This window comes from Arachis hypogaea, chromosome 12 (assembly GCF_003086295.3).
Source record: "Arachis hypogaea cultivar Tifrunner chromosome 12, arahy.Tifrunner.gnm2.J5K5, whole genome shotgun sequence".
Lineage (NCBI taxonomy): Eukaryota > Viridiplantae > Streptophyta > Magnoliopsida > Fabales > Fabaceae > Arachis > Arachis hypogaea.
This window is the reverse complement of record NC_092047.1, coordinates 119,501,781-119,514,770: the sequence shown is the minus strand read 5'-3', so window position 1 is coordinate 119,514,770 and position 12,990 is coordinate 119,501,781. Positions and strand designations below refer to the sequence as shown.

General features: G+C 23.7%; 1 protein-coding gene across 2 annotated transcripts; it reads left to right on the top strand.

The window, feature by feature from the left end:
- Window positions 1–8,482: 8,482 nt before the first annotated feature.
- LOC112728890 (sulfite exporter TauE/SafE family protein 4-like) lies at window positions 8,483–12,625 on the top strand. 2 transcript variants are annotated; one of them, XM_025779227.3, is made up of 12 exons: window positions 8,483–8,776; window positions 8,932–9,106; window positions 9,204–9,363; window positions 9,724–9,986; window positions 10,124–10,169; window positions 10,406–10,461; window positions 10,625–10,711; window positions 10,809–10,859; window positions 10,977–11,216; window positions 11,611–11,704; window positions 11,927–12,067; window positions 12,160–12,625. In XM_025779227.3, the coding sequence occupies exons 2-12, from the start codon at window positions 8,942–8,944 to the stop codon at window positions 12,240–12,242; spliced, it is 1,386 nt and encodes a 461-aa protein (XP_025635012.1). In that variant the 5' UTR covers window positions 8,483–8,776; window positions 8,932–8,941; the 3' UTR covers window positions 12,243–12,625. The 2 variants fall into 2 exon arrangements, with proteins under 2 accessions (XP_025635012.1, XP_025635011.1); XM_025779226.3 differs by having other exon boundaries at window positions 8,608–8,836.
- Window positions 12,626–12,990: the final 365 nt, after the last annotated feature.

Genomic DNA, 12,990 nt, shown 5'->3' with positions numbered 1-12,990 from the left:
AATAACTTAAAATTTAAAAAATAACAACCTAAGTAAAACAATTTAAAGAAATAACTTAAGTTTAAAAAATAACTACCTCTTTTAAAGATGACGTTTTATTTCTGTTTTCAAATTTAAGCTATTATTATTTTGTTTTTGAACTTGTTTCTTACTATTACTTGCTTTTTGTTGTTATAACTTTTAAATTGTTGATTTCATTATTAAACAACTATCTTAATTTTAAAATAATTTATAAATAATATTGTTTAAATTAGTTCAATAATATTAAGATTTAAATATCTAACTACCTTGTTAATAAATTCGAAAACTAAATCTTTATTGATATTGATATCTAACAATCTAACCAAATAATTTATTTTTAAAAAAAATTAGTTTAATAATATTAAGATTTAAATATCTAACTACTTTGCTAATAAACTCAAAAACTAAATCCTTATTATTATCTAGCAATCTAACCAAATAATCTATTAATTTATAAATAAAATTACAAAAATTTCTAATAACGATATTTAAGAAAATAATCTCGAAACCCAACATATGAGCGTCACGTCAGCAAAAAGTCTCCCCATTTGTATTCAGTCTAGAGGAAAGATTATTTTAAATTTAAAAAGTAACAATTTAAACAAATGATAAATTATAATTTATAAATAATATTTTTAAAAATTTTAGTGATGATACCAAAGCAAATTATTAGTTCAACAATATTAAAAATTAAATATCCAACAACTTAAGAAAGTGTATTTAAAAATTCAAAAGGTAACAACCTAAGTAAATAAAATATGTTATAATTTATAAATAAGAGTTTAAAAGTTTTTAGTGTCGACATTTAAGCAAATAAATTTCTAAACTCAATGTATGAGCACCACGTCAGCATAAGAAAAGCTCCCTATTTGTATTACTATTGGTATAAAAATAAAGATACACTTATGAAATGTGTAATATAATATAAAAAAATATATTTTTTAAAATAAGAAAATATTTGATTTATTTTATTTATTTAAAAAATCTGTTAAGCATTTTATCGAGAGAATTGTCGTAATACTCCAAATTACTTTTTTAAATATTTTTTATCAAAAATTTTAGTTATAAATATATTTTAATCACAAAATATTTTATTTTATTAAACAAATGAGTTCTAATATCAAAATTCTAGTAAAAAGTTTTTAACAAATAATAAAAAGATTAATTTCACAGTTAATAAATTCAACTAATAGTTAAATTTTTTTTTCATTTCTTTAAATAATGAAATTGAAAATGAATAGCTTATAATTAAAAAGAGAAAAAAAATATGAAAGTACCTCTATTGTTGTATAGAAACAATGTAAATGGAATAAAGAGAAAATTTATAAACATGACAAATGAAAAAATTAAATTTAAAAATCGAAACGGTTAAGAAGTCACTTAATTAGGAATTAGTATTAGAATTTCAAATTTCAAATTTTTAAACAGAGTTTGCTAATTAGCTAGTGCAAATTTTAAATTTTTAAATAAAATTTTTTAATTAAATGTTCGTTGTTCATCAAGAATATATGAATTTGTTAATTTAAGAATGATTTTATTAGTTTCGTCATAAATAGTATTAATCCTATTATTTGTCGATAAAAATAAATAAAATTAAATACAATCTAAAAATTAATAACCTTATAAATTACGTAAATGTAGAAAAAATATTTAAAAAGAGAGAAAAAATGAAAGTACTTCTATTGTGCAGAAACAATTTAAAAGATAATAATGTAAATTGAGTAAAGAGAAAATTTATAAATGTGGCAAGTAAAAAAATTTAAATTTAAAAATCGAAATGGTTAAGAAGTCACTTAATTAGGAATTAGATTTAGAATTTCAAATTTTAAATTTTTAAATAGAGTTTTTTAATTAGCTAGTACAAATTTTAAATTTTTAAATAAAATTTCCTAAATTAATTCAATTTTGTCGAAACAATATTAGAAATAGAATTAAAATTTCCTAAAATGTCAAATTAATTTTTTTAAATAATATAAATAACCTCACATTTTAATAAGATTGATAATTCTATTTACTTTAATATAATCTCTTGTAATTAGCATAGTAACTTATAAATTATATAAAATTTTAAAAAATATTCTCAAACCTAATTGTTTACTTAAAAATTAAAAAAAAAAGTTTATTCGAATTTAAATTTAAAATTTTAAATATAATACTTTAATTAAAAATTATAATTAGATTTTCTTTTTAAAATAAGTACACATTAAAAATTAATAACTAACTTAATTGTATCAACAATAATCCATATGAAAAATTTATAACTTTATGACATTAAATACTAAATTAGAAATTAACAGAATATCAACGGTGTAAATCAAATTAAAAATAAAACCATAAATAATAAACAAATAACTTCAATTTATATTTAAAAAATTCTAAATTCCAAACATAAAAATCCAAAAGAACCAAAAAAAAAAATAACAACTCAAAAAAAGACAATGTCTCCACCAAAAACAAACTTAGCATTATTCTATTAGATATACTCTAAAAGGGATTCTAAAACATGTGCATCCAAATTCTCAAGTTTGATCTTCTTGCAAGTTGAGATATCTCCTTGCACCTTCGAATCTTCCGACTCCAAAGATAGTCGCTTGGTTAGTGTAATAGCATTTATCAATACTTCGAATTCATCACTGTCCACAACTTCATTGGAAAATTCAAGCAACAAATTCTGTACAAAATACTACGTTAAATTAAAGACTTCCTTCTCACCTTTGATTTTATCTCAATAATATTTTTTAATAAAATAAAGATCTAACTTTGAAAAAATAAACAAACAAAAAATTCATTTTTTGAATAAATACCTTAACATCTTCTACTTTTTCTCCTTCAATGATTGACAAAGCTTTTAAAGTTGGAAGCAAACCACCAATATAGTCAACATCCTAAAATTATAATTAGTTATTAATTATTATTTATAAATTAGATACTACTAATAATCAAAGAGGAGAAAATGTTGCATTTTTTTCAAAAATGTTTCCCTTAATAAAAACGTTTGTTACCTATTAATAATATTAATAAAAATATTCATAACAAAATAAGTTAAATAATAATGTAAAAAGATGAAAATATCAAAAATTTTAGATTTATAAAAATAAATATATGATTATCCATTATTAATCTCTAATTCAATAATAGTGTACTTGATAGATTTGCCATTCTTTTCAAGAATTCTCTCATTCTCAATTCCATCAAGATATCCAACAACATCTGAAATGATTCAAAATAAAAAAAAAATTGTTATCAATAAATTTGTTAAAAATCAAAACACAGCCGAAATTATCAATAAAATAAATAAATTTATAAATAAATTATACTTTTTCTAAAACAATAAACTTACCAACTAAGTAAGTGTAATCGTACCAAGACGTGTATTTTTTTCTCTAGAATTGATAAACAAAAATCAAAGAACAATTAGATGGGGATAAACAAACAAATTTAAAATATAAATAATATAAATTTAAAATAAAATAAAAAATATTAGTAGAAAACTCACGTTTTTATCGAACCAAATCATCTCAATTGAGTATGGCAATAGAAAATTTTCGTAAATTGATAGTGTCCATAATCATATCACTCGTATACGTACACACAAATTGTCGATTGTAGGATTGATGTCAGCAATTTTGTGAATACCAGCTATTGGAATAAGTAGAGAGATTTTGGATATATATAAAGAAAGGGATTAATGTATTTTAAATTGTGGTGCTTTACATCTCTCATAACTTATACTTTTATACTTGTATCATAACTAAATTTTTTTTTTTAAATTTGGTTGACTTTAATTTAAAATTTAAAAAATAACAAACTAAGTAAAACAACCCAAATTTAAAATTTAAAAATAACAACCTAAACAAATAATAATTTAAAAAATATAAACTAATGTAAATCGTTATAGTAATATTAGTATGTAACAACCGAAGTATAACTAACGTAAATTTTTTTAAAACTCTAAATTTCTTTAAAAGAATTTATGTAGCTGCAATTTAAAAAGAATCAACAAAATTTTAAAAAATAATACTAAAAAGAATTAACAGATTTTTAAAAAATAGTGTTAAAATATAAAAAAGAACAATTTAAGTAAAATAATTTAAAATGTAAAAAATAATAACCTAAGTACAATAGTCTAAAATTTAAAAAAAACAACTTAAATAAAATAAATTAAAATTTAAAAAATAACAACCTAAATAAAACAACCTAAACTTAAAATTTGAAAATAACAACTTAAACAAATAATAATTTATGATTTATAAATATAAATCTTAAAATTTCTAGTGACGACACGTCGGCAAATGAACTCCCAGACTCAACGTATGAGCGCCACGTCAGCAAATAAGCTCCCCATTTGTATATTATAAAGATAAAGATAAAGATAAAGATTATAAAGATTTGTATATTATAAAGATTTTAACTAATAATTATTATATATGTTGTATTATTTTAAATTTATTATTTAAGAAAAATATGTTTAATATTATTTTAAAAATAAATATATTTAAAAAAATAAAAAATAAATTTTTATTAATATCTTTTTAATAAAGAAAATTTTAAAAATATTTTTATATTTTACGAATATATTCGATAAGATCGAATCAAATTTAAATTTAAAAATAAAAAATATTAAATCTAATCTAATTCAATAATTTTAGTACAAATTAAAATTTTGATTATATCTAATATGATCGTATTCGAATTCAAGCGACGCCTGTTACTATAGGCGAAGCAACTCCTACATATATTCCTAGTTTATAATAATCTTTCACACCAATTATTTAATACATTATAAGATTATTGTTAATAAAAAATTTTAACATTTTTTTTTTGTTTTGTAATTTTTATATACATTCTTAAGATACAAGTTAGTTGAATATATTTTATAATAATACATTTCATACAGATAAATATGGATATTGTTATTGTGTATATTAATAATGTCTCTGATCTTATCTTTAACCTTACCTGAACATGAGTGAGAGAGTTTGTCCTTACCGTCTCTTTTCAAATATTTTTGTGGATGGAGCAAGAAAACAATTCCATTTAGGCTTTGACCTCCTAAACCAAATAACTCCTAACTATAGAATCAAGTAGTAATGAAATATTCTATTTTATGATATTATTTTAATAATTGAGACATGTTATCGAATTTGAAGAGTGGCATTAATTATCATTCTCCTAATTTATACCATACCTTATACCCACCTTTCTTCCTATTTTGTTGTGTCCACAAGATAATAAATGAATGATGCAAAAGGAAGAGACAAATTTGTTAATGTTGCAAGTGTGAGAAGTGTTGAAGTTAGTTCCACATTAAAGAAAGCATGGAAGAGTGAAGAGTTTATAAGATGAGAGACTCATTAACTTGACACCTTAAGGTTTTGAGTTGGATGTGGGGTCTTCTCATCTTATGTTCTCTCATCTTAAAAGATAATAAGATATTTAATAAAAAAATATTTAACTTAGTTTTTAAATTTTATTTTTATAAAATTGATTAATTTTTGTATTAAAATAAATTAATGTTTTTTTTTATATAAAGATTAATAAGTCCAAAAAAAAGATTAGACACCAAATTAGATATTTTTTTTTAGAAACTTCCTTATTTTTTCGAAATAATTATAAAGAGTCGGAAGAATATTCCTTCTTCATTTAAAAAGGAAAAACAGTAAAAGGCATAACTGATATTAATAATATAATATAATGAAGAGTCAAATTACGGAGCTTAATCAATTAGGTGCAAACGAAATCATAACAATATTTTTAATACTCAATTAGAATAGAAATAAATTAAAAGATATACGCTTTAAAATTACCATTATTTTTATTACTATTATATATTAGTTTGGTGGAACGAATATTAAGTAAAGTTAAAAAAGATTAACATAAAATTATTAGGAAATAATACATTGACAACAGTGCATCTATCATTGCATAATCAAATCAAATCAAATCGTTACACATGAGGTAATAAATAGGGAAGTTCTATATAGAGTAAACTTTAGGATTTTTTTTTTGACATTTTAGGTAAGTTTTAAAATTATATCTGGTATTTAAATGGTTTTATTTAAATTTTTATTATTTTAAAATTATTTTAATATTTTTATTGTCAATTATGTAAATAAATTACTAGCAACAAAATAATATTGAGATTATTTTAAAAGGTTAAAGTAAAATAAAATAATATATTTTTTTCAATTAATTTGTACCACATATGCTAAAATAATTTTTGTTATAGACACTTATTAATAACAATTTGTTATTCAATTAATATATCAATGTAAAAGTTATAAATTACATTGATAAATTTCAATAATTTTTTATTTTTTTCGAATACTATATTACATCTTATATGAGTACAACAATAATCATAATTCATCATTTTAGTAAAAAGTACGAAAAAATTATTAAAAGAATATAGAACATAATTTATGCATAAGTATTATTGTATATAATTGTTCATGATTCCTATAGAAAGGAAGATAAACAAAAAATAAATAAATAAAAGGTGCACAATAACTTTTAAATTTGTTATTTTATCGTTCAATTTTCGAAACTAAAAATAAAATTAAATATGTATAGAATATAATTTAAATATTAAGAAGATTTAACATGTAAAAAACTATAATAAATTAAATTATATAAGATAAAAATAATAAAATTTATAATAAAAATATTTAAAACAAGAAATAGATCACAAATAACAGAATAATATTAAAATAATTTTAAAATATTAAAAATTTAAATAAAATAATTTAAATATTAAAAAAATTTTAAAATTTACCCTAAATATATAAAAAAACGATATTTTACTCATCATCGTACATGTTCATCATTTGTCAAGAAAAATCTGGCAATACGTTATATATTTTATGGATTATGGAAAGAATTTGGTTTCTCCATTTTGGATATAAAACTCTTTAATGCTAATATCTAATTTGATATATTATTACCAAATATATATATACACACACTGACACACACACAAGAGTTATTAATTTTTACGCTCATTGTCTCACTACTACAATTACTTTATATATGCAAAATAGTAATTGATTTTTCACTTTTACATTTATTGTTATGGTAGAAAATAATCAAATAAAAAAAATGTACAAATATACAATCTATTTTCAATTTCTAGAGTATTCATATAAATCCTTAAAAAAAAAAAACTAACATAAGATGGATTAAAAAAATATGTTGATATCTTAACTATATTATAAATAGATAAATAATAAAATTTAAATTTGTAAATACCATTTAAATTACATATATATGTAAATAAAAGATTTAATTAATTTATATAAAAAATCCATTCTAAAAGTCTTGAATTTAAAATTTGTAAATGAAAAAAAAATCCTCATAGGCTCTTACATTTTTATGGACTTCCAGGTCAGATTAATTAAATTTATATAAAAAATTACTATTAGTATATTAGATATTTTGATACTTAAATAAAAACACAGTTGTAATTAATTAATTATATATTTAAGTTTTTTAATTTAAAAATACAAAAAATACTAATGTCAAAATAATCTTTTATCTATAATAATTTATAAAAATTAATTTTATACTCAAAAAATATAATTTTATATTTGATTTAATTCATAAATAAATTTTTTAATATTTTAAAATTTTACAATCAAATTAATTATTATATATTTATATATAAATATAAGTATAATTTAATTTATTTTTAAAATATATGTTATATTTTATATAGATAATTAAATTAATGTTATTTTTATTTTATTTTATTTTGAATGAATATCCATCCAGTTTCTGATAGTTATTTCGAAAAGACTATAAGACTTTTGATAAAAAAAAAAATACCCAACCCAATTTATGATATCTTTTTTTTGGATTAATTAGTCCCTGTGTCAATAAAAAATAACATTGATTTTTTTAGCACAGAGACTAATCCATGGGTATTCGCGGTGCGGTTTGGATCGATTTTGAGTAAAAATTCATCCGATTCTAACACTAATTTTACTTATGGTGCGGTTTGGATTGGATGATCTTTAAAAAAAATTCGATCCGATCCGATCCAATTTCAAGCGGTTTGGATTGGATTGGATTTGCGGTTTTATAAATTAAAAAAATTAAATATATATAACATGTCTCAACATCAAATTTTAAATAATCAACAATGATATAACAAGTCTCAACAATATTTTAAAAAGACAACAATAACATAACAATAGAAATAAAATTATAAGTTAGTTAAAATAATTAAATAAATAATATTTTGAACATAAAATATTTATTAAATAATAATAATACTTGAATAATATAAAAATGTATAATAAATTGAACATGCTATAAGTATAATTGTAAATATAATAATAAAATAATAATATTATATCACATTGTGCGGTTTGAATTGGATTGGATCGGTTATGAAAAATAGATCCAAAATCCGATCCGATCCAGCGGTTTGCAAAAAGTAGAATCCAATCAAATTCAAATTAGTGCGGGTTTAATCGATTTTTGATTTGGATTGGATTATATGAGTGATTTAATTTAGATCGATTTGAATTTAAACATCCCTCAACTAATCAGTCTCATAAAAGTAAAGCTCAAAAATTAAAAACCAAATTGAATATTTTTTTTGTCAAAGAATCCATTATTTTTCGAAAAAATTATGAGGAGTTTAGGGTTTTTTCTCTTCTATTTTGAATGGTAGAAAGTAGAAAGAAACACAATAGGGATACTCTAGAAGTACCAACCAATTGAAGCAGTGCACGTATTTCACTGATTAGAGGTAGCAGCAGCAGTTACACTTCACCAACCTTCTCTCTCTCTCTCTCTCTTCATTTTATAGGCACTTCTTCCCTCTCTGCCTCTCTTCATTCTCTGCTTTGTATCTTCTTCCAAAGTTACTTACATTATAATAACACATTCTTTTTGTTTTCTCAGAATCATATCAATGTCAAACACTGGAGGTTTCATTGCATATCTTGTCTCTGCTTCCTCTGTTGCTGTTTTATCTGCTGTGTTGCTCATAAACCATGCTCATCATCATAATCATGAAAGCAAACCATACCTTGCTACCAATACCCTTTATGAATCTGGAGTTCAGAAAGTTTGGCCTGTAGGTGTTTGATCATATTCCCATGAGAACTTTTTGAATGAGTTTTGCTTCTTTTTTTGTGTGTGAATGTAACAAGAGCAATGGTTGGTTGTTGCAGGAATTGGAGCTGAATTGGAGGGTTGTGTTGGCCACAGTGATTGGTTTTCTTGGGTCTGCTTTTGGAACTGTTGGTGGGGTTGGTGGTGGTGGCATTTTTGTTCCCATGCTTACTCTCCTTGTTGGCTTTGATACAAAATCTGCTGCTGCTCTATCTAAATGTAACAAAATTTCTTATATTCCAATAATAATAATTCATTTTTTTACTTAGACTTTCACAAACAAAATTGATTCAAATTCTTTTAGCGCATGTATGGAAAAAATTCCCACCCTGAATAGTTAGTCCTACCATGATGAATATTCTTGACTCAAATAGGATTGTTTTTGGAGGCTATCTACTTGTGATTTTGACAAATAAAATTATGACCCCTTTTCTTCTTTTGGTCTTTCTGAGTGGTTTATTGTTCATTAATCATTGATACATAGCATAGTTGTTTGTGAAGTTACTGCTATTTGGTTTGTGTTTTCGTTTTCTGTTTGAGAATAAGTGAAAACAATAATATATGGTTTTTTGATCGTAGGTATGATAATGGGGGCATCAGCATCATCTGTATGGTACAATCTGAGAGTGCCACATCCAACAAAGGAGGTTCCAATATTAGACTATGATCTTGCACTTCTGTTCCAACCTATGCTCTTGCTTGGAATCACTATTGGTGTTTCTCTCAGTGTTGTCTTCCCCTATTGGCTCATCACTGTCCTCATCATCATTCTCTTCATTGGCACATCTTCAAGGTCCTTCTTCAAAGGAATTGAGATGTGGAAGGAAGAGACTCTTCTCAAGGTAAAAAAATATTTTTTTTTCATGATTTTAGATCATGATGACACTATTTGGAAAATTTAACTTATCAGATTTTTCTAGTTTTCTTTATAATTTTATTTTGTTTGACCCCTTTTTGTTTTCTGCTTTGTTATGTGCAGGAAAAGGCCAAGCAAGAAGCAACTATAGTTAATTCACGTGGAGAACGTAGGTTTCAATAATCTTATACATTTTTATTAATTGTTTTATCTTTGTAAAGTAATGAATAGGAGACGGTGAAATATAATTTGGGTTCAATGATTGGCATGATAACATGAAGTCATGAACAGTTTTTTGTGTAGAGCATCAACTTGTATTATATTCATATGCTAATATACTATAGTGATAATTTGTTTATTTATAAATTGTGTTTTGAGTTCTAATTGTATTCATGACTTTTGCAGTTTTAATTGATACAAAATATGAACCATTGATCCCCAGAGAAGAGAAGTCAGCTCTAGTATGTAATTTTATTTATTTTTTTATTATTAGATGATTATTTAAATGAAAACGCATGAAAAACGTGGTTATATATTATCACAATTATTGTTTTATTGTCTATGAGAGGAACAAATTAACCTTTATTACACTACACTTCAAAAAAAAAAAAAAACATATTTCAGGAAATAATGTGTCTCAACCTTAGATGGAAAAGGATGCTGGTGTTGATGGTAGTGTGGCTTGGTTTCTTGCTGATTCAAATCATCAAAGCAAGTCTCTTTCTCTCTATCTTATTCTGTCCAAATTTTTTTGATGTTATTTTTTTAATATTATTTATTTTAACATGTTTGGTGGCGGTGGTTGCAGAATAATACAAAGGCTTGCAGTGTTTTGTACTGGGTCCTTTTTGGTTTACAGGTTGGATAAAGTTCAATTAACAAATATAACCTCAAATTATTATTTTACTACACTTAGTAGTGTGTGGTTTGACTAATAATTGACATGAAACTATGTTTTCTTTTTTTGTGTTTTCAGTTTCCAATTGCATTTGTGGTGTTTGGGTATGAAACAGTGAAGTTGTACAAGGATCACAAGAAAAGAATCACAACAGGGTGCTTAGATTACATATGTGAGGCCTCAATAGCATGGACACCTATGAACCTTGCATTTTGTGCATTGTGTGGAATCATTGGTGGAACTGTTGGAGGGTTACTTGGTTCAGGTGGTGGATTTGTTTTAGGCCCTCTTCTCTTGGAGATTGGTGTTATCCCTCAGGTAATTAAAGTATGTAGTATGTACATTTTCAAGGTTTTGTTGACTAGGTTAAGTATATATGCTACTTTGAAAAAATGTGTTGACTAGGTAAAGAATATGTATTATGGAGTTAAACTTTAAAATAGTCTTTGAGATCCCAACTGTTAATGCGTTGTAATTTTTTCAATTTCATGAATAAAATTGGTGCAATTGGAATTTAAAAAATTATTTTAGTATACGCAGTCAATTTTAGAGATTAAGTTGGGACTTAATTCGTTTTAACTTATTTGTAAAGAGTGTAAAGTAAAGTTGACTTTATAATTTATGAGCTGATTTGAGTGCCTAAAAATCTTGATTTAGGACTAAAAATCAATAAAATTAACTTCTAAATATTTTTATGTCATTGGCATTGCAGGTTGCAAGTGCGACAGCAACATTTGTGATGATGTTTTCATCATCTTTGTCTGTTGTTGAATTCTACCTTCTCAAGAGATTCCCTATTCCTTTTGGTAATTTTTTCAGCAACCCTCTAAGTTAATTGTAGTTTTATGTATAAAAGTTCAAGTTTAATTTATAAACCTTCGTATAAAACTTCTTTTACAATATTTATCTGAACAAAAGAACATGACAATTGGTTAATATAAAAAAGTTCTATACAGACAATAACAATACATATAAATCATTTTTTTACTGTGCATATAAATCAAAATGTTATTGTATTTTTTTGGCAGCCTTATACCTCACTACAGTGTCAGTTTTGGCTGGATTCTGGGGACAATTCTTTGTAAGAAGATTGGTTAAATGTCTTGGAAGGGCTTCACTCATTGTATTCATCCTCTCTGGTGTTATTTTTGCTAGTGCTGTCACCATGGGTAATAAACCAAACCAAACTCAGTTTCTGATTCATATGACTTTTTAACCCCTACATAATTACATTGTTAAACATTTTTTTTTACTTTTTCAGGTGTTGTTGGCACTGAACAGAGCATTAAAATGATAAACAACCATGAGTTTATGGGATTCTTAGGATTTTGTACAAGTCAGTGATTAAGATTTTAAGTGTGTGAAATTAGTAGCACCAAACAATTTGGAAAAAGTATTGAGAGTCAATTAGTGTGTGTGAAAAGATAGGTTTTGCATTAAGATTAGCACAAAAATATTATTTCCAAATGTTGGTCAATACCTAGTTGACCAACAGGAATGAATGAAAATCTGTGTCTCCCTTAAATAACAAAGGCTATTTTTGCCTTAGTCTCTTGTGTGGAAAAAAACAGGGAGTCTATGGTTTGTGTTAGTTCCTGGCTAACACATACATATCTTATTATGTACTTTGTCATTTCATTAATTTGTCTTATTTTGTTGGGGGAATCATTCAATTCCTCCCCAATATTATATTTATATTATAATATTTCTGTTTATTTTTCTTTTAATTATGATTGTGATTCAACAATCAAGGTATTGGAAAGTCACAAAAAAAAAATCAAGGTATTGGTGACCCCACAATGTTCAGGTATTAATTCTCTTAAAAACTGGTTGGCCATAAATGATTTAGATCTTTAAATAATTAAGTGTTCAAAATGGACTAAATAATTTAGGAAATGGTGAATAACTAACAATTAAAATTTAGTAATTTTATTGTTATTTACTTAGAGTGTAAAAGATTTAAAAAAAAATTAATGTTATTTAATCAAATGATTGTATTTGTAAGAATTTGATGTAGTAGACTATTGATTTAATTGTCTTTATTATGTGCACAATTTTTTTTTATGTGCATATATACAAATGAATAGACCAA